Here is an 18,040-nt window from a genome sequence, read left to right as displayed (position 1 = left end):
TGCTGCCTGGGTTCGAATACTGCCCTATTTTCTCTAATTTTGTTCTCCGCACTTTCCTTGAAATTGCACCTCAGTGCGGTGTAAACTAGCCAATCGGAACGAGTTGCCAGCATAATAGTGACGTGTTAATAAGAATAATGCCGCACTGGCAGAATATCAGCTGCCTAAAATGAAACGAAAATTGAAATCTTTTTATCTCGATGTTTTTATCTTTATTTTGTTCTGTTTATCGTAAAATTACATTTGTATAATATATATATGTATAAATCATTATTGCGTATATTACAAATATTATTATAATAATATAAACGAAAATACATCACATGTAAATACATGTATAATAAAACAGTGAATGTTTGTAGCTTGGATTGTATAACAATCAAACCCAGGATATACCACCATCTACGTGTGTGAACGCATCATGTTGAGTTAATCAAATTATTGTGCCTAGATCGGAGACAGTCCATTTTATGGCATTAGGTGAGGTGGGGTATATCCTGGGTTGACAGTATATTTGGATATAAAATTCCGTGACCCAGTTTAACAGATATGATGTATTTCATACATAGTGCAATGATTTATGAAAGATATATCAACAAACATCGGAGTCGATGTGTGTTCTCATTTGATGAGTTATTGCTGATGAAAACGATGTAAAGTAAGCTATATAAAACAATAGAAGAAAACATTAATAAAGCAAAGCAAAGAACAACTGGGTCTCCGCGCAGAACCTTCACATTAGTAGAGAAACGAAACAAAAGAAAAAAATTGCATTTCTCTAATGATGAAGTTTGGACAAAATTTCACTTTAAAACTGTCAGAATAAACGGTTAAATGATAGACTGTTTGAATACTGAGACCAGCGTTGAGACTCGCCACGGTACGAAACCCTGCCACACTAGACCGAGTGCGCAGCTTAGATGATGTCATTATTAGCCAATCGGAAAACTCGCTTCATTTTAACTCGGGTTTTCCACGTGAAATTTGCCTCAGCGATTATACAACGAGCTATCTGATTGGTGCCGCAAGTTTTCATGCGGTAAACCTGCACAACCGGTCTAGTGTGGCATGGTGTCATGCCGTCGATGAGTCCAGCAGTCCCATCAGGTTCGAATGATGACTTGTGATCTAAATTTCCGTTAATTTCTGGTGCAGGTGGCGCCACGATTTCCAGAAACATTCGAGGAGCATCGTTGCGAGCAGCACCGGTCGTCGGGACTCGCTCTTACGCGTTGCCACGATCGAATCGATGTAATCGCTTTTACGACTCGCGGCGTGGATGTTATAAATCGGCGTCGGGAACGGCGCCAACGTGCTCAACACGTAACTACACAGCAGACGACACATGCGACCGTTACCGTCGCCGAACGGGTGTAAACTGACGTAATTAAACAACAACCACGACGCCAGTTTCACCGTCGATAAAACGCGATCGGGCGAATAACGGTCGTAGGTGGCGCTGATGTGAGTCATTAGTTCGTTGGCCTGGTCGATGATCGCGGCGTGTGCCGGGGCGATAGTTTTGGGGTCGGGGTATTCGTGTACCTCGCCGTCGTAGTAAGTCGTTCGTTTGAACTGTGAGAATTTCCCACCATTTGGATGAGACGTGTCACGCATCAGGATCTGATGACCTTAAAAATATATTAATAATACATGTGATAATTAATTTTACAACGCAAATTACCAAATACAGTCAACCGAAATACCGCCTACATCGGTGCAGAACGATTTTGGCGGTATAGAGGGTATGGCGGTATAGAGGGGTATTTTATAATGTATTTGTATAGAGATGTACATTGAGAAAGCCTGGTGGTAGGCGGGGATGGCGATATATGGGGGGTGTTTTACTATGCATTTGTATAGTGATTTACCTTGTGTAAACCTGGCAGTAGGTGGGGGTGGCGGTGCTTCATAGAGTTTTCCAAAAAAAATCTGCCAAATTCCTTGAGTTTTCGGCTTGGGGCGCTATAGACATTAAACATTGAAATACCCGAGTGCTAATGGGTAAAACTTCAACTTCTGATGGACAGGCAGCCAAATGGAGAGAGTAGCATATCGTAAATACCTTCGAGCACATATTCCTCGTCGAGCAGACCGGTGCTTTCCATTTCTGTGAATTTATCAGTGAAGTGCTCGAGTGCCTGATACATATTTACAGTCTCTTGTTCACGCGGACGCCTCGATTTCCGCGCATGCAACGCGTCGTTCGAGTTGATAATCTCGCGACTCTGCGCCGCATCCTGCAATCCGACATCCTCTTCAACGGCCATACGATAAATAAATTCATCTTTCATAGCTTTTAATATTTTGTTTCGCGCGTCGTTCGTCGCGGACGCCGTCGCGTATTGTCGTGAGAAGTTCACGATTTCCGACAGAACTTCGTCGATGGAGATCTTATTCTCGGTTTCGCCGGACGCCGAGGCCAGCCAAGGCGGAGTCTCGTCCAAGTCGAAATTCAATTCCAACCAGACGATCGGCAAATCGGAGAAAAGTTCCTCTTGCGACATGACTGTTCGATCGATAGATAAGTTTCTCCTAAAACAGATTAATCAGATGCATTTCTATTATTCCTGAATTTCATGCAGTCGTAACTAAATTTTAGGTATTATGAATTCCTTGCCCCAACCCTGACAACCCAACTCCAACTAAACTATAATATTGATATTGTTGAAAATCTTTTCTAGCCGGTGTAGTTCGCTCGATCACTCGGCTCATCGTGACATAGCATAGGGTAGTCTGAATACCAGTCGTTGTTGTCACCGGTTCCCTACAACCATTGTTTGTAGAATGACGACTAGGTAGGCCTACTAGACTAGGGCAGTCTCTGAGGTAAATTAGGCCAAAAATTGGGAAAAAAACTTCAAAATTTATTTGTCCACCCCTTCAAATGCGTTCAGGGTATCGTCAGACCACCTTTAAATTATAACATGAAATGATGATTGATGGATGCTCAAATCAAAAAAGTGTGAAACTGAAGAAAGAGCAAGAGAAGAGGCAACCATTCTCTTCTGTTCAAATGTTCAATAACCGGATAACCTTAGTCAGTAACCTAACTGTGGTTTAGTTTGACGATTGGATATTTTCACAAACCAAAAGTTTGGTATAACAGTATAAGCCCATCCGATTGCGATTGATTATTAAAAGCTTACCACCAACGTCTACGATTAGGTAACTAACTACCTCTGACGACTCTGTCTGGTCTCTGTTAACAACAGTGTTGTTTCAAATCAAGTAGGCCTATTTAGCTCCTTTATATGCCCCGTATATTTTGCATTACTTACACCACACGTTTTAAGCGGCAATAAAAAACGATTTTTTACAGTACTAATGGTTAACGGTTTCTTCATGATCTAGGTTAGACATTGTGTAGCTATGAGCTATGATTGTTTATCCCGAATCCCCGGCGCGTCGGCTAGCGCCACTCATTTTCTGTTTGAAACCATCCTCGCTTGCCAGTGGTCCGGTATCACTACCGAACTCGCTTCCACCAGCGAACAGCTTTAGCGTAGTGGGTTCGAATCTTTTGACGGGTGAAGATGGACCGGTACTAAACTATGGAAGCCCTGAGACGACATTGCCAGTTGCCAAATGATTCTTGTTTGCTATTGCTTGCTTGCTTGAGTACCTATACTGTCTTCGAAAAGAAAGCAGGCTCAAATAAATTTTTTTCCCTTATCAATCTTGTCCATAAACAAACATTTACATGTTAACGCCATTCATTAAAATACTTTGGAAAAAAACAGATACTATCATTTTAAGACTGAAAACAAGAAACGAAATTCTTAATTGGACTCCTGGATTTACATGATGATGTACCGTTTAATCCAGTATCAAAATTAAAGAAATTTGGGTTTTTTCAAATTATGAGTGGTAAGCGCAATGAAATTATTGGCAGAATTTCCAGAGGATGCACGTTGCAAGTAATCTAAAAAGCCTAATATGTCTCCACTCAATTGAATAAGAATTTTTATTAATTAAAATCTGTCTATTGCCGGGGTTTTATTATTCGATCATGCACTCAATCCACGACTCGCGTAGGATCTGGGACCGCAATGACGTGGGACTCTGGAATTCGATATCGTTGAGCTGGGTACAGAGGCGCGTATTCAACCCGGCAGTGGAACATTTGATAAACTCATATGGACGTATAAACTAGTTTACGTCCATGATAGTCTAGTACCTAGCCGTCGTTCTACAAACAAACAACGGTTGTAGGGAATCGGTAACAAGGACAATGTATCAGACTCTAACGTCCATGATAAACTCGTAAATCCATTCATCAATAGCACAATTCACAAAAACAAAGAAACTCCATCGACAATCTCCTTGCCTTCTGCTGAGGAAACCACCAATTAAGTATTCAAAACGCTAAGAAAGCCTGGGTAGACAAATTCGAAAAGTCTGCATGAAAACCCAGATGAAATTTGGTCAACCTTCAGAACAATGACCAAACAACCTAAAACGAAAGACCGCAGTCATCAAAAATCGTCTTAATAATTAACAACCAGGGCCCATAAACATAGGGCTGACCGTACGTTAGTACGGTACTTAGTTTGTGTTACGAGCGTGAATAGACTCAATTGAACTGGCGTATAGTGAATTCCCTAAGATACTCACCCACGATCATTCGACTGTGACGTGAAATCCGAGCGCACAATCGCTATGTATTACGACATAGGCTACTGAATGAAACATAATGTGATTCATACCTTCCACAGCCAAATCTCCAATAGTTTACCACCTAAATTGCAAACCAACCTCCTTGGAATATATCTTTCAGGGTGGGTTTTGGTTTTTTAATGAGAAATATTGTAACTAGGCATACTTTCAATATTATGGAAACTAATGTTCAAAACATGTTTTGTTTTAAATCAGATGCATTTGCCTTTATCCATCGCTGCCTCAACGGATTTCTTCCCAGATTCCGATAAAATGGCCCCCTGTCCTTGATGTAGAATTCAGGTGCTCATTTTTATGGTACTGTTTGAGTTTGATATGAAATTTGACGTGAACAAATCTACGCAGTGTGATTTGAACTTCTAGACATTCCCTGAGATGCTTTACTCTCTCATTCGACCACACTCTAGCAAGTCTAGCAATTGAAATTCGGATATGTTTGCCTAGATATGCCCTCGTGGTGAAATTAGCTTCAAGCCCAAGCTACTTCAAGCATGTGATATCCTGCATTTTTGATATTTTCCTTTTCGATTTTGTTTATGTTGCGTCAAGGCTTTTGTAGTTGGATAATGTAAGCCTACATGGTCAGGCCTACCTCCTTTGCTTTACTTTTTCCATACGCTACGGTAACGCAATAAACCAGGCCCTGAGAGGATAACCTAATTCTTTCTAACATTTATTACCCGAAGATTGTTTCGCTGCTATCTTTCAGTGGGCCAACGAGTTGTTGTTAGTGAAATCTGAATTTGAACATAATTTGTATTTTGAATTTTTAAACTATTAACTTTGACGTGGAGAAAAAATAGAACAATCTACTGTTCGGACAATTACCATTTAATTATCTAGCTCTACCCCTGAAAATGGATCCAATATGATTTATGGTCTTGGGAAACCACAAGACACGAACGACGTAAAGCAAGAAAACGGTAGGCCTCATGTACAAATACGGGTAGATTAATCGATTAGTCGATTAGTTTATGTATTCGCCACAGTATTAAGGGGCAGCACTAGACGATTGAGATTTGACAGAGCTGTGGCATGCGAGCAGGAAATTTATCCGCGATCCTTTCATCCTACCCTCACAATTAGATATTAGTTAGGTCTTAAATCTAATTTGTATTTAAAATAAACATTAAAACATCGATCAAAACGGGTTTTCAACTGACGTGGACTGAAAATCAGTTCCGTTCAATAAATTTTCTACATTTATGTTTGCATTTGATACTGTAGAGTGCGGAATTTCTCCACAATCGTTCAATCGAGTACTAGTCTTTGACACGATCAGATGGCGTTCTCTCGAGCTCTTCAGCTTTTGCTGTGTTTCCTGGCGATCTTGTGGCGCGGTGTTTTTCGGAGTGGTGGCGTGGCGCCGGTGGCGGTGGATGGAGTTATGTGTGCGGTGGATGGAGTTGTGTGCGCGGTGGATGGAGTTGTGTGCGCGGTGTGTGCAAGAGGAGTGAATGGAGTTTATATGTGTCGTATGAATGTGTGGTATATTTTATATCTCATTTTTTTCATTATTTTTCTATATTATTTTTGTTTTTTCATTTTTTTTTCTTTCATTTCATTCGCCCCCGCCCTCTCAATCTCAGGGTTTCAACTGGCAGCGGCAGAGTCGGAGTTCTCTAACGTGGCCTCGCACCAGCTAGTGGCGGAGTGCTGGTGATGCGGATGTTTCTACGGGGGACCTGCGATCAGAATAAAATGGGGGCGGTAGCAATCTTCGACTGAGGGGGCTGTTGGATCTTTAGGTCCCCAGTTTGGTCCATTCTAGTGTGAATCTGCTGGTTCATTGCCTAAGGCTACCCATTGGCATCTTGCTGATGGGCTCCCCGTTCACCCAGTTTTTCCTCTGTCTTCTGGGTGTCGGTTGTCTTAGGTGGTGTGCTCAATTCTCAATTGGGTCCCCAGTTAGGTCCATTCTGGTCTGAATCGGCTGGTTTCTTCGCCTAAGGCTACCCATTGGCATCTTGCTGATGGGCTCCCCGTTCACCCAGTTTTTCTCTCTCTCATCTGGGTGCCGGTTGTCTTTTGGTGTTGATGCTTGAAGATCGGATATCCCCCGAAGCCGAAGTTGCTTGTCGCTTCCCGTCTTACTCTGATTGCGGGTCCTCCGTAGTAACACCAGTGTCATCAGCACCCCGCCACTAGCTGGGACGAGGCCACGTTAGAGAACTCCGACTCTGCCGCTGCCAGTTGGAACCCTGAGAACCGGACTTTGCTGTTATCAGCCAGAAGTTCTGTGCTGACTTCTTTCTCTTGGGTTAGATCAAATATGATGTAAAGCCGTTAAAACTATGTATTACCAGCGTCTATATGGTTGTACTTCGATTTAAGCCGTGAAACTGTGTAAATTTTATTTTTCATCTAAGGTTCTTTCCCCTTCCATCAAAATCTTCCCCAATTTTTCTCGTCGCAGCGGATGATATCGTCTATTTTGTATTCGTGAACTCTGTAATCTCGAGCATCTTTTGTGTACTTCAAATACATCGTAAACTCTGTATCTTCGATTTCTGATTCAGACCCCTCATCCTGGCCTTTCATCTTTTTCATCATCCACTATCAAAGTTAGATATAGTTGCAAATTTTGTCTTGTTAATTAATGATTATGTACTATTTAATTTCAGCTCATTTTAAGCAAACTTGGGGCAATAGTGGTATATCAGGGGTTGATTTTTACTAATTCCAAAATACAGGTGTTCTCAAAAAACACTTATCGTGTGGGGAAGAGGTACATGGTTTGGCTGTATATGTACCTAACCCAGACACGAACGGAGCTGGCATAAATCTGTGGCACAAAAATAGTTAATACTATTAATGATAGGGATGGTTATGAGATAATTAAAGCTTTCTCAAACCACAGTGGTCAGGCTCTGTCTGACAAACATTTCGACTTAATATATAATGTGCTCTCTTCATCTTGTCATTTCGCTAGCCAGAAGTCAAACTCCGATGGTGGGAAGTCTGGTGATACCAACATCCATAATCCGACTCTGAGACTCAGTCCGATGGCACCATTGGACGTTCCAACAACATCATTACCTAGTCAACACGCGGGACAAAAAACTTAAAGGATGAGTAAGGATATAACTAAGGTGAATTACTCATTAAGGTATTACTTAGATATCTACAATTAAGGTAAATTCAATGATGTGAAATTATTTTTAATTCAAGTACATTGACATTAAAAATGTAGCTGATACATGTGTATCTGAGCACATTACTTATTTATCTGTATCTAAGTAAACCTATTGTGTCTTCATACAGCTGTATTAGTTTTGATACATATTGCCAAAATCATTTAATGCAGATTTACTTCCGATCGAAGGGAGATACAACAAATCTGTACGCGCACAAATACATTCCTGAATTTGGGAGGGGGAATATTTCAATTTCACTGTGTATGTCAGATTGAGAGCCTTATTCTGACAGGATATCCTGAACTTAGGTCTTATTCCTCTTGCTAATAGCTCTCTTTTACTAACCCCTCTCCTTCAAACTATATTCCAGCATCATGTCTTGCACCGCACCAGGGAGGTCCGGTCATAACAAGGTCTTTTGATCCTTATACACAGTGTACTCTCAAAGGGAAATAAAGATTATATTGCAATTCGGGTAAGGGAATTTCTAATTTACCACTAAAAATGTGATTTTATCTTAAGTTCTGATGAATTCAAATAGTGATGAATTCACCACATCTGAAATTCTACTCGTGTAGGTTTTCAGGCTCCATATAAATATTGTTCGACTGACAATTAATTGTGGCTACTAATGAATGGATCGCTTAGATATCAGAAAATTAGTTAGAATTAATTCAATATAACGAATTTAAGTTTATTAAAGATAGCGCAGTGGATGAGAAGACTGTATCTTGCAATGTTGTCTGCATCTAACTGGGCCACATGTGTGTGGGATCTGTTGAATCAGTTAGGTTTTGGGGAATTCTGGGTTCATTAAGCTAGTTATATTATCATAATCATAAGTATATCATTGTATATATTTTACCAGCAATATTTAGAATTATTGAAATGGATTAGAATACCATTGACTGGGCACAGATGTCTGTGGGAAGAATACATATCTCTTAAAGTTTATTAATTGGCGATGAAGTTAATTTAATAATACGAACATAGTTAAGCTGGGAATCGAAATGTATATAGGGGCAATATTACTAGCAGGTTTGAACTATATGATCAACTAGTCATAAAATGTACAAAATGATCTTCAACCTTGTAATATAGATATTCCAAATCTCGATGTATTAAAATAGGCAGTCCCCAATCAGAGGCTTGCCGGTTCAGACTGGTTGGAAGATTAATTGATGGCACCGGAACCGAATTTCCCGTTATGTGTTTGGATTTCAAGAAAAGAATATTTATGTAAAATCGATCGCCGATCACGCAACTATATCTGTACTTCGATTTCCGATTTCGAAAAAACTTTACAAAAAAAACTTTACGGAAAAAGCAAAAGTAAAAAGTAAAACTTAGACAAAATTATCTTAACCTTGTAAACTTTCGGACTATTTACATGAAAAGAAAAGCAAAGAAATGTAAAATTAGACAAAATTCAAACATTGTAAACTTTCGGACTAGAAAAAACAACAAAAGATATGTAAAATTAGACTACCAACTTAGGAGACCCTCGCCGATAATGAACCCGGCAATCATAAAAGGTAACTTAATGTAGTTGAAATTATTGCGATAAATTCTAAATGAAATTTTTTGTCATTACAGGATATCTTCTTTTAATCATTGCAGCTAAATTTCAACTATAAGAAAAAACCCAGCTTGAGATCAAACACTCGTCCAAAATCGACCAACTGGAATAGCGCACAGCCTACTAGAATCAACCAACCAACATAGATGATCCACGCCGATAACGAATCCAGCAATCATTAAAGGTAACTTAGTATGGATGGAATTATTTTGATTCCTTCTCAATGAAATGTTTTGTGATTACATGATATCTTTGTTTACTCTTCAGCTGAATCCTATCTTCATCAAACTGCCCAGCTTGAGATCAACAACAAATCATAAATCTACCGATAAGAACAGCCCACACAACAATCCAAGCTGAAATCAAATGCATCAATGAACTTAGAACATTTTAACTGATACGGAACCCAGCAAACTTGAAATGTAAGTTGATATTTTATGGAAATGATAATGATGAATTCTAAATGAAATAATTTATCATTACAGGCTATCTTCTTTTAATCATAGCAGCTAAATTGCAACTATAAGAAAAAACCCAGCTTGAGATCAACTACTCTTCCAAAATCGACCAACTGGGACAGCGCCATTTGCAAAATTTTTGTAGTCTCTCCTACTGTAAACAGAGGGTGCATGGGTCTGCTGGCATAGCCACTGACTTGAGACAGCCACTGTTGTCACAGTTGATACAGTACGATGTGACCCGGCTGCTGGGTCAGGAAATTCATACAAAGTAAATCGAGCGCTTGAGGTCTCTGCCGATTAGAGTACAGCGCACAGAAGGGGCCTGAATTCTGAATGAAATATCTGTATTTACAGGATATCTTTGTTTACTCATTTTCAGCTAAATCCTTTCTATATGAAACTGCCGCTCATGAGATCAACAACTCGTTTAAAATCTGCCGATTAGAGAACAGCACACTGAAGGGGCCAATTTGAATTGATCTCAACACCAACTAACCAACTTAGGAGATCCTCGCCGATAGCGAACAAAGCAATAATAAAAGGTAAGTTGATATACATGAAATTATCTTATATAATAATACCGAATTGTTGTACCGACTGCTCCGTCGTTACTGGATGTATTGCCCTGAAAATTTGCCCGGCGGTAGATCTCGACGTCTTTTATCGCTTGGGCATGGTTTCCATTCAAAATTATTTTGGAATTTATGTGGTGGGCCACTTTCCAAATTTTTGTAGTCTCCTACTGTTCACAGAGGGTGCATGGGTCAGCTGGCATAGCCACTGACTAGAGACAGCCACTGTTGTCACTGTTGATACAGTACGAGCTACTGCTGCCTTTGTGACCCAGCTGCCGGGTCACGAAATTCATACATTATGAAATGATCATATCAGTACTTTACATATTTGTTTCTATCTATAGTTCTATAACCTTGGGCCTCCATGGGAAGAAGGTCAAGTGAGTCCTGAGATCCCGTATTATCTCTACATGGGCACAGCTGATCACACCACATAAATTAGGCCACTTTAAAATGCCCAAATACTCAATTAACATGCCTCGAAATAATAAGTTGGAAGTTCTTCGTTTAGAAATCAGCCATGGTTTCCACGAGCTTTCCACTAATTACGATTAATTCTGAATGAAATATTTGTATTTACAGGATATCATTGTTTACTCTTTCAGCTTTATCCTATCTATGAACCAGCCGCGCTTGAGATCAACAACTCCTTTAATCTCTGCCGATTAGAGAAAAGCGCACATAAGAGGAATTTAATTACCAAAATCTATGCACCGGTCCACATTGCTGATCTGATATATATCCGGCCGTCATAAGTCTTAAACAGTGATGAACTTATGCTACTACTACAACAAATAATTAGGCAGTTGGGGTTCGAAACTAATGTCCTAACACACCGAGTATCCAAGCCAATACCGAACCCAGCAATCGTTAAAGGTAAGTTGACATACATGAAATTATTACGATTAATTCTGAATGAAATATTTGTATTTACAGGATATCTTTGTTAACTCGTTTCAGCTAAATAATATCTATATGAAACTGCCGCGCTTGAGGTCAACAACTCGTTTAAAATCTGCCGATTAGAGAACAGACTTAGACAATCCTTGCCGACACTAAACCCAGTTATCACAAATCACCTCTATAAGAAAAAGCCCATACTAAGATCAACTAACCATCTAGAATCTACTGATTAAAACAGTCGACAGAAAAATGCAACTTGAACTTAGAACCAACTTAGAACTCAACTAACCTAGAACTCCTAACCGACACTAAACCCAGTTATCTTGAAAGGTAAATTGATTTACAGTTATCATGATTAATGCTGTATGAAAAATTGTGTATATTGTAAGATATCGTATGATTACAGGATATTTTCTTTTATTCATTTCAGCTAAATTACATCTTTAAGATAATGCTCAGCCAAAGTTTAACTAGTCAAAAATGTAGTGATTCGAATAGCCAACAGAATATTCCAACTTGAATTGAAATCATCAGCTAAACTCAGCAATCTTGAAAGGTAAGTTGATTCACATGGAATCAATCTATTATCATTAATGCTATATGAAATATTGTGTGAATACAGGATATCTCCTTTTGTGCATTTCAGCTATATCACATCTATAAGAAAAAGCCCATACTAAGATCAACTAACCATCTAGAATCTACTGATTAGAACAGACCACAGAAGAATGCACCTTGAATTTTACTAATCAACCAACTTAGAACTGCTAGCTGACACTAAACCAAGTTATCTTGAAAGGTAAATTGATTGGATTATCATTAACGCTATCTGAAAAATTGTGTATATTGTAAGATATTGTCTAATTACATGATATCTTCTTTTATTCATTTCAGCTAAATTACATCTATAAGAAAATACTCATCCCAAGATTAAATAGTCAAAAATGTACTGATTCGAATAGTCAACAGAAAATACAACTTGAATTGAAATCATCAACTACCACAGAACAAATTTAACTCATGAACCGACTTAGACGATCCTAGCCGATACTATACTCAGCAATCTTGAAAGGTAAGTTGATTTACATGGAATCTATTATCATTAATGCTATGTAAAATATTGTGTGAATACAGGATATCTCCTTTTGTGCATTTCAGCTAAATCACATTTATAAGAAAAAGCCCATACTTAGATCAACTAACCATCTAGAATCTACTGATTAGAACAGACAACAGAAGAATGCACCTTGAATTTTACTAATCAAACCAACTTAGAACTCCTAGCCGACACTAAACCCAGTTATCTTGAAAGGTAAGTTGATTTACATGGAATTTATTATGGTTTATGCTATATGAAAAATTGTGTTTATTGTAAGATATTGTATAATTACAGGGTATATTCTTTTATTCATTTCAGCTAAATTACATCTATAAGCAAATGCTCAGCCTAAGATTAACTAGTGAAAAATGTACTGATTCGAATAACCAACAGAATATTCCAACTTGAATTGAAATCATCAACTACCACAGAACGAATTTAACTCATGAACCGACTTAGACGATCCTAGCCGATACTAAACTCAGCAATTTTGAAAGGTAAGTTTATTCACATGGAATCTTTTATCATTAATGCTATATGAAATATGGTGTGAATGCAGGATATCTCCTTTTGTGCATTTCAGCTAAATCACATCTATAAGAAAAAGCCCATACTAAGGTCAACTAACCATCTAAAATCTACTGATTAGAACAGACAACAGAAGATTCCAACTTGAATTGAAATCATCAACTACCACAGAAGAGTCCAACTTGATTTCAACTGCATAGGCCTAGAAGTCCAGATGAGAAATTCAGCCAGCAGCGGTTTATCGCCCAATGACGGATTTCTTCTACAGGTGGAGCAGAGACAATGCGTGTGTTATATATAAACAATTAATCAGGAGCAGCAGAGACAATGTATATATATTGTGAACAGTTATTCAGGAGCAGCAAAGACAATGCGTATCTTATAAACACTTATTCAGGAGCAGCAGAGACAATGTGTATCTTATAAACACTTGTTCAGGAGCAGCAACATCAGTAGAATATGTAAAGTATTGATTTATTTTGTGTATTACCTTTTAACAAACCAGTCTGATGTGTAACATGGGTTTCAAAATGCGTCTTAAAATTCACTGTCTATTTGAAGAGACGGAAATAAAGAAATAGTTTTAATGTTGATTAATGAAAATTGAAGTTAGATAATTAGGGCTCTGGGCCTGAGAAGGAACTATTCATATTTGAATATTTCAATAAAATGGCATCCTTATTCTTTCATATTGATTAGGCAAACTGTTTTCGATTTGTAAACAGATGAGTCATGTCCTTTGTAATGTGACAGAAAGTTCCTTCTTGGAGTCTGAAATCTACACTCCATTAATTGATGGTATTGATCGCATTCAGCGTCACGGTTCGATGTAGGTCCGTTGAAATGCACCTAAACTGAGATATGATATCAACAGGATAGTTCAGATAATCTTCATACTTAGTTAAACATAGCTTTGCATGATTTGTAATAATGACATAGTTTGGTCTCTTAGAAACAGTGATTCATTTTATATTTCCTGAGAGTGAAAATGATTTGCATAGCCTAAATGTTCAAAAGGGAGAGGGGTAGTCAGTTAAACGGTTGCAACTTTTAAACGTAATAAAGGAAGTTGATACCTGATTAGTTTGGACTCCTAAACTCGCCCAGCAAGTTTATGGGCTTTGAATAAAGATGTTTTGAAAATGATTCCTTGGCCAAAAAGTGGGCCTTCAATATAGACTGGCTACGCCCTTGAATTTCATCACGTAGTCATCATATCATCACATAGACTATAATGTTTGACTATAGTGTTCTGTGTACAAATAATAAGTTTATATACCAAAGTGTTGATGTATTTTTTGATACCAAAATTTTTTCGAAGGCCCATGAAAGCGATTTGACTAATGGGTAGAATATCTTGATTTTCACATTGAGCTCCCATGTGGATGAATATAGCTAGGTATATGAAAACTTGTATCTTAGTACATTGTATCCACAGAGGTATAAGAGAGGTATAGCTAGGAATAATGTGATATAAAGGAATAAATGATAATGGCCAGCAATAAATTTTCATCGTTTTAATTCCGTTTATAGCTGTTTTAACTTCTTTCATCGTCATCCATATCATAAGGATGAATGGCTTTCAATGATCGCTTAACTCCAAATCGGGGTGTTTAATGATAAACAATTATTTAGGTGCAGCAGTGAATTTGTAGCACTTTTTTAAAGTGAGCCCATATTTCCACCGGTAAGAAATTCCTGTTGATGTAGATAATAAAAAATAGTACAAAATACATAGAACATAATCAAAGAAATAAATCAATAAAAAAACAATGAATAAAAAATACATAACAAAATAAATATTAAAAAAAAAACAAATAACTAATAAAAAATAAACAAAAACGAACAAACAATTAGTTTACTTCTATAATTATAGGGCCTTCATCATCAGGAATTTTTTTTAAATAACTTAATCTAATCATTAAAGGTTCTTCTTCACATGGAACAACCTTCTCTAGAGTTTCCCAACCTCTTATGATCATTTCTGTTGTTGTCTTAAGCATTCTATCGGACAGTTAGTAATAAACAAAACAAATAACCATAAACCTTAACTAAATCAAACACACTAAAAAAATAACTGATTCGATGGAATGCTTCAAATAACTGATGAAAGATCACCCGCCCTTTTACCTATAGCACACCCTGTCACTGCTGTTACTGTTGATTGTTTTAGGGATAATATCTGGGAGATTTTACATTTTACTCTTTTTTAGAAAGAATGTTAAACAGCTATAAACGTGATTAGTTATCGATAGTAAAATTATTGTCATGTTTTCCCTGAAATAACGTAGTATTAAATGAGTGAACTGATAATGTTTGAAAATCTTAAGTTCTTAAGACGAGGGTCAGCGGAAGTGGGACTTTGTAGGTTTTGTCTCTTGTTTAAATGTTTTTATGTTGAACTGTTATTAAAATACAGTCCATTTGTTAACAAGGTACTTAGATGATAATTCCTCGAGTAAATACCTGTCATTTAGCAGGGTGTAATTTTTGTCATGAGAATAAAACGACTCATATGTCTTCATTATTCATCTTAACATTTTTCGACTGTTTAGTTAGGTTTATAGCAACTATCAAACTGAGGTCCTATTAAATATAGAGGAGCATTATTTACTATAAATGATGATATATAAACAGTGTTGATTAGTAAATTGTCCTAGCTATGTTTTGATAGCTATTGTCGGTTTTACAATATATGGGGCCCGATTCAAATCTGCACACGATGCATTCCCGATCTCGAAAAGTTATCGAATTCAGTTTAATTGTAGATATCTCAGCGATCAGTTATTTGTATTTTACCTAGATATATGGATAGATGAAATATCTATACGATGATACTCAATATATCTTAATTAAAAAAACCTTCAAAATACTTTGCATTAAACGACTCAATGTTTGAAAATAACATTGATAATGTTTGAAAACCTCAGGCAAGTTTGGCAAAACTCTAGTTATCTTACTTAAAACTCTAGTTTGTAAAATAATGTTAATGGAAATGAAAAAAATGAAGATTGATTAGTTAATCTCAAGCTTTCAAGATTGAATCTGTAGGTTTCATTAGTTATAATGCTTTTATGTTGAACTGTTTTTCGAATACAGTTCACTCATTTGTTAATGAGTAACTTACAATTCCTCAAATACAAAGCAAAGTTTGGGAAATTTCGGTTTTCTTTTAAGAATGATGTAATGAAATGAAATTAGAGATTGATTATTTGAGAGAGCGAATTTGTGGATTTATGGAGTTTTAATGTTTATATGTTGGAGATACGTTATGTAGTTCTTTGATGATTGATGATACATAAACAGAGTATCCTAAATATCTCCTACATTGTCATTTGAAGAGTTGATATGGTAAAATGCTTCATATTTCATGAAATAGCGAAATGTCACTTATGCCTTGAATTGTCAAATTAATAGTCTTAGACATTCAGACTGGTCCCAATTGTCGGTGTTTTATGAATCAAAGTTTACAATTATTTGTGTTATATTATTATTATCCTATTGATTCAAATTTTCTGAAACAGTTGTAGTCAAAATGTTTTTGGTGAATAAAAACCTTGAAATACCTTGAAGTAGCAATTGTGATGTTAAAGGCTAGTACGGTAATTTTTTGGATAGCTCATTATAAGGCTAAAAATGAAACCTTGTTTTTCCTGATCAGCCAGCTGTCATTTTGTAAATAACAATGAAATTTGTAGTCAGTTAATCTCTATAACTGCCGAATCTGTTATGGTTATGATCATGATTTTAAAGTAATACCTATAAGGTAGATAGGCGGCTGGCCGGGTCAACTTTTAAGAGTAAAAATGTAAATCAGATTGATTCAACATTAAATCTTACACTTTCCAGGTTAATTGGCCAGGTTTACCTCTGGTTTTAGTGCGGGGAGCCATGGACTCTTACAGTTTAGAGCCCATGGTTGTGGCCCATAGACATTTCCATTTTAGAGTCTATGGTTGAACCATTAATTTAGTTTATAGTTTATGCGTCCATGGTTGGACTGTTTTTGAAATACAGTCCACGTGTTTGAGGAACTTACGTTATAATTCCTCGAGCACATACCTGGCATTTTGTATAATTATTGTATGATAATAAATATAATTGTTTGAAATTCTTTATTTTATTTGTTAATTAGCTATTCTGGACTTTGTTAGTTGACCAGTCAGTGGTTTTTTTGCAATCCACCTCTTTTTTCAACCCAATATTTCCACCAACATTGTCCGGAGACGAGGATGTGCGGAAAAAATGATGATGCGATTATATCAATTGCAATACAGCTTAAACCGGACACACAGACACTTAGTTGACCGGTTAGAAGCAAGTGTTTAGCTGCCGAAGAGTATTGTGGAATCAGCAATCTTTTTTGATTGTCACTATAGCCATCCGTTGACCAAACAGGCTTTAAAATACTTTGGAAAAAACAGATAATATCATTTTAAGACTGAAAACAAGAAACGAAATTCTTAATATGGACTCCTGTATTTACATTCTGATGTACCGTTTAATCCAGTATCAAAATCAAAGAATGAAATTTGGGTTTTTTCAAATTATGAGTGGTAAGCGCAATGAAGTTATTGGCAGAATTTCCAGAGGATGCACACTGCAAGTAATCTAAAAAGCCTAATATGTCTCCACTCAATTGAATAAGAATTTTTATGAATTAAAATCTGTCTATTGCCGGGGTTTTATTATTCAATCATGCACTCAATCCACTCGCGTCGGATCTGGGACCGCAATGACGTGGGACTCTGGAATTCGATATCGTTGAGCTGGGTACAGAGGCGCGTATTCAACCCGGCAGTGGAACATTTGATAAACTCATATGGACGTATAAACTAGTTTACGTCCATGATAGTCTAGTACCTATAGCCGTCGTTCTACAAACAAAAAACGGTTGTAGGGAATCGGTAACAAGGACAATGTATCAGACTCTAACGTCCATGATAAACTCGTAAATCCATTCATCAATAGCACAATTCACAAAAACAAAGAAACTCCATCTCCTTGCCTTCTGCTGAGGAAACCACCAATTAAGTATTCAAAACGCTAAGAAAGCCTGGGCAGACAAATTCGAAAAG

The 18,040-nt window shown here is 37.2% G+C and overlaps 1 protein-coding gene and 2 long non-coding RNA genes across 4 annotated transcripts; 2 read left to right on the top strand and 1 right to left on the bottom strand.

The window, feature by feature from the left end:
* Positions 1 to 201: 201 nt before the first annotated feature.
* Positions 202 to 3,367, bottom strand: LOC141909822 (uncharacterized). Of its 2 annotated transcripts, none has more exons than XM_074800460.1 (3): positions 3,282 to 3,367; positions 2,066 to 2,535; positions 202 to 1,631 (listed from the first exon to the last, which is right to left on the bottom strand). In XM_074800460.1, exons 2-3 carry the CDS (start codon positions 2,505 to 2,507, stop codon positions 1,129 to 1,131), a joined length of 945 nt encoding a protein of 314 aa, XP_074656561.1. In that variant the 5' UTR covers positions 2,508 to 2,535; positions 3,282 to 3,367; the 3' UTR covers positions 202 to 1,128. The 2 variants fall into 2 exon arrangements, with proteins under 2 accessions (XP_074656561.1, XP_074656562.1); XM_074800461.1 differs by lacking the exon at positions 3,282 to 3,367 and adding an exon at positions 3,150 to 3,261.
* Positions 3,368 to 9,475: 6,108 nt separating this feature from the next.
* Positions 9,476 to 10,391, top strand: LOC141910184 (uncharacterized). The gene is made up of 3 exons (XR_012619856.1): positions 9,476 to 9,580; positions 9,664 to 9,818; positions 10,237 to 10,391. It is a non-coding gene; the product is annotated as an uncharacterized LOC141910184 (long non-coding RNA).
* Positions 10,392 to 11,041: 650 nt separating this feature from the next.
* On the top strand, positions 11,042 to 16,947 carry LOC141910182 (uncharacterized). Its single transcript, XR_012619855.1, has 8 exons — positions 11,042 to 11,308; positions 11,393 to 11,665; positions 11,766 to 11,891; positions 11,982 to 12,134; positions 12,230 to 12,407; positions 12,494 to 12,647; positions 12,753 to 12,931; positions 13,018 to 16,947. It is a non-coding gene; the product is annotated as an uncharacterized LOC141910182 (long non-coding RNA).
* Positions 16,948 to 18,040: the final 1,093 nt, after the last annotated feature.

Source organism: Tubulanus polymorphus, chromosome 8 (genome assembly GCF_964204645.1).
Source record: "Tubulanus polymorphus chromosome 8, tnTubPoly1.2, whole genome shotgun sequence".
Classification (NCBI taxonomy): Eukaryota; Metazoa; Nemertea; class Palaeonemertea; order Tubulaniformes; family Tubulanidae; genus Tubulanus; species Tubulanus polymorphus.
The sequence above is the reverse complement of the archived record's forward strand: the minus strand, read 5'-3'. Positions and strand labels throughout refer to the sequence as shown.

What these genes read in the sequence shown, in the direction of transcription:
- LOC141909822 (XM_074800460.1), bottom strand. Translation starts at nt 2,507, where the DNA reads ATGTCGCAAGAGGAACTTTTCTCCGATTTGCCGATCGTCTGGTTGGAA. An exon ending in CGAGGAATATGTGCTCGAAG is followed by an intron (nt 1,632 to 2,065) that starts GTATTTACGATA and finishes TATATTTTTAAG; the next exon opens with GTCATCAGATCCTGATGCGT.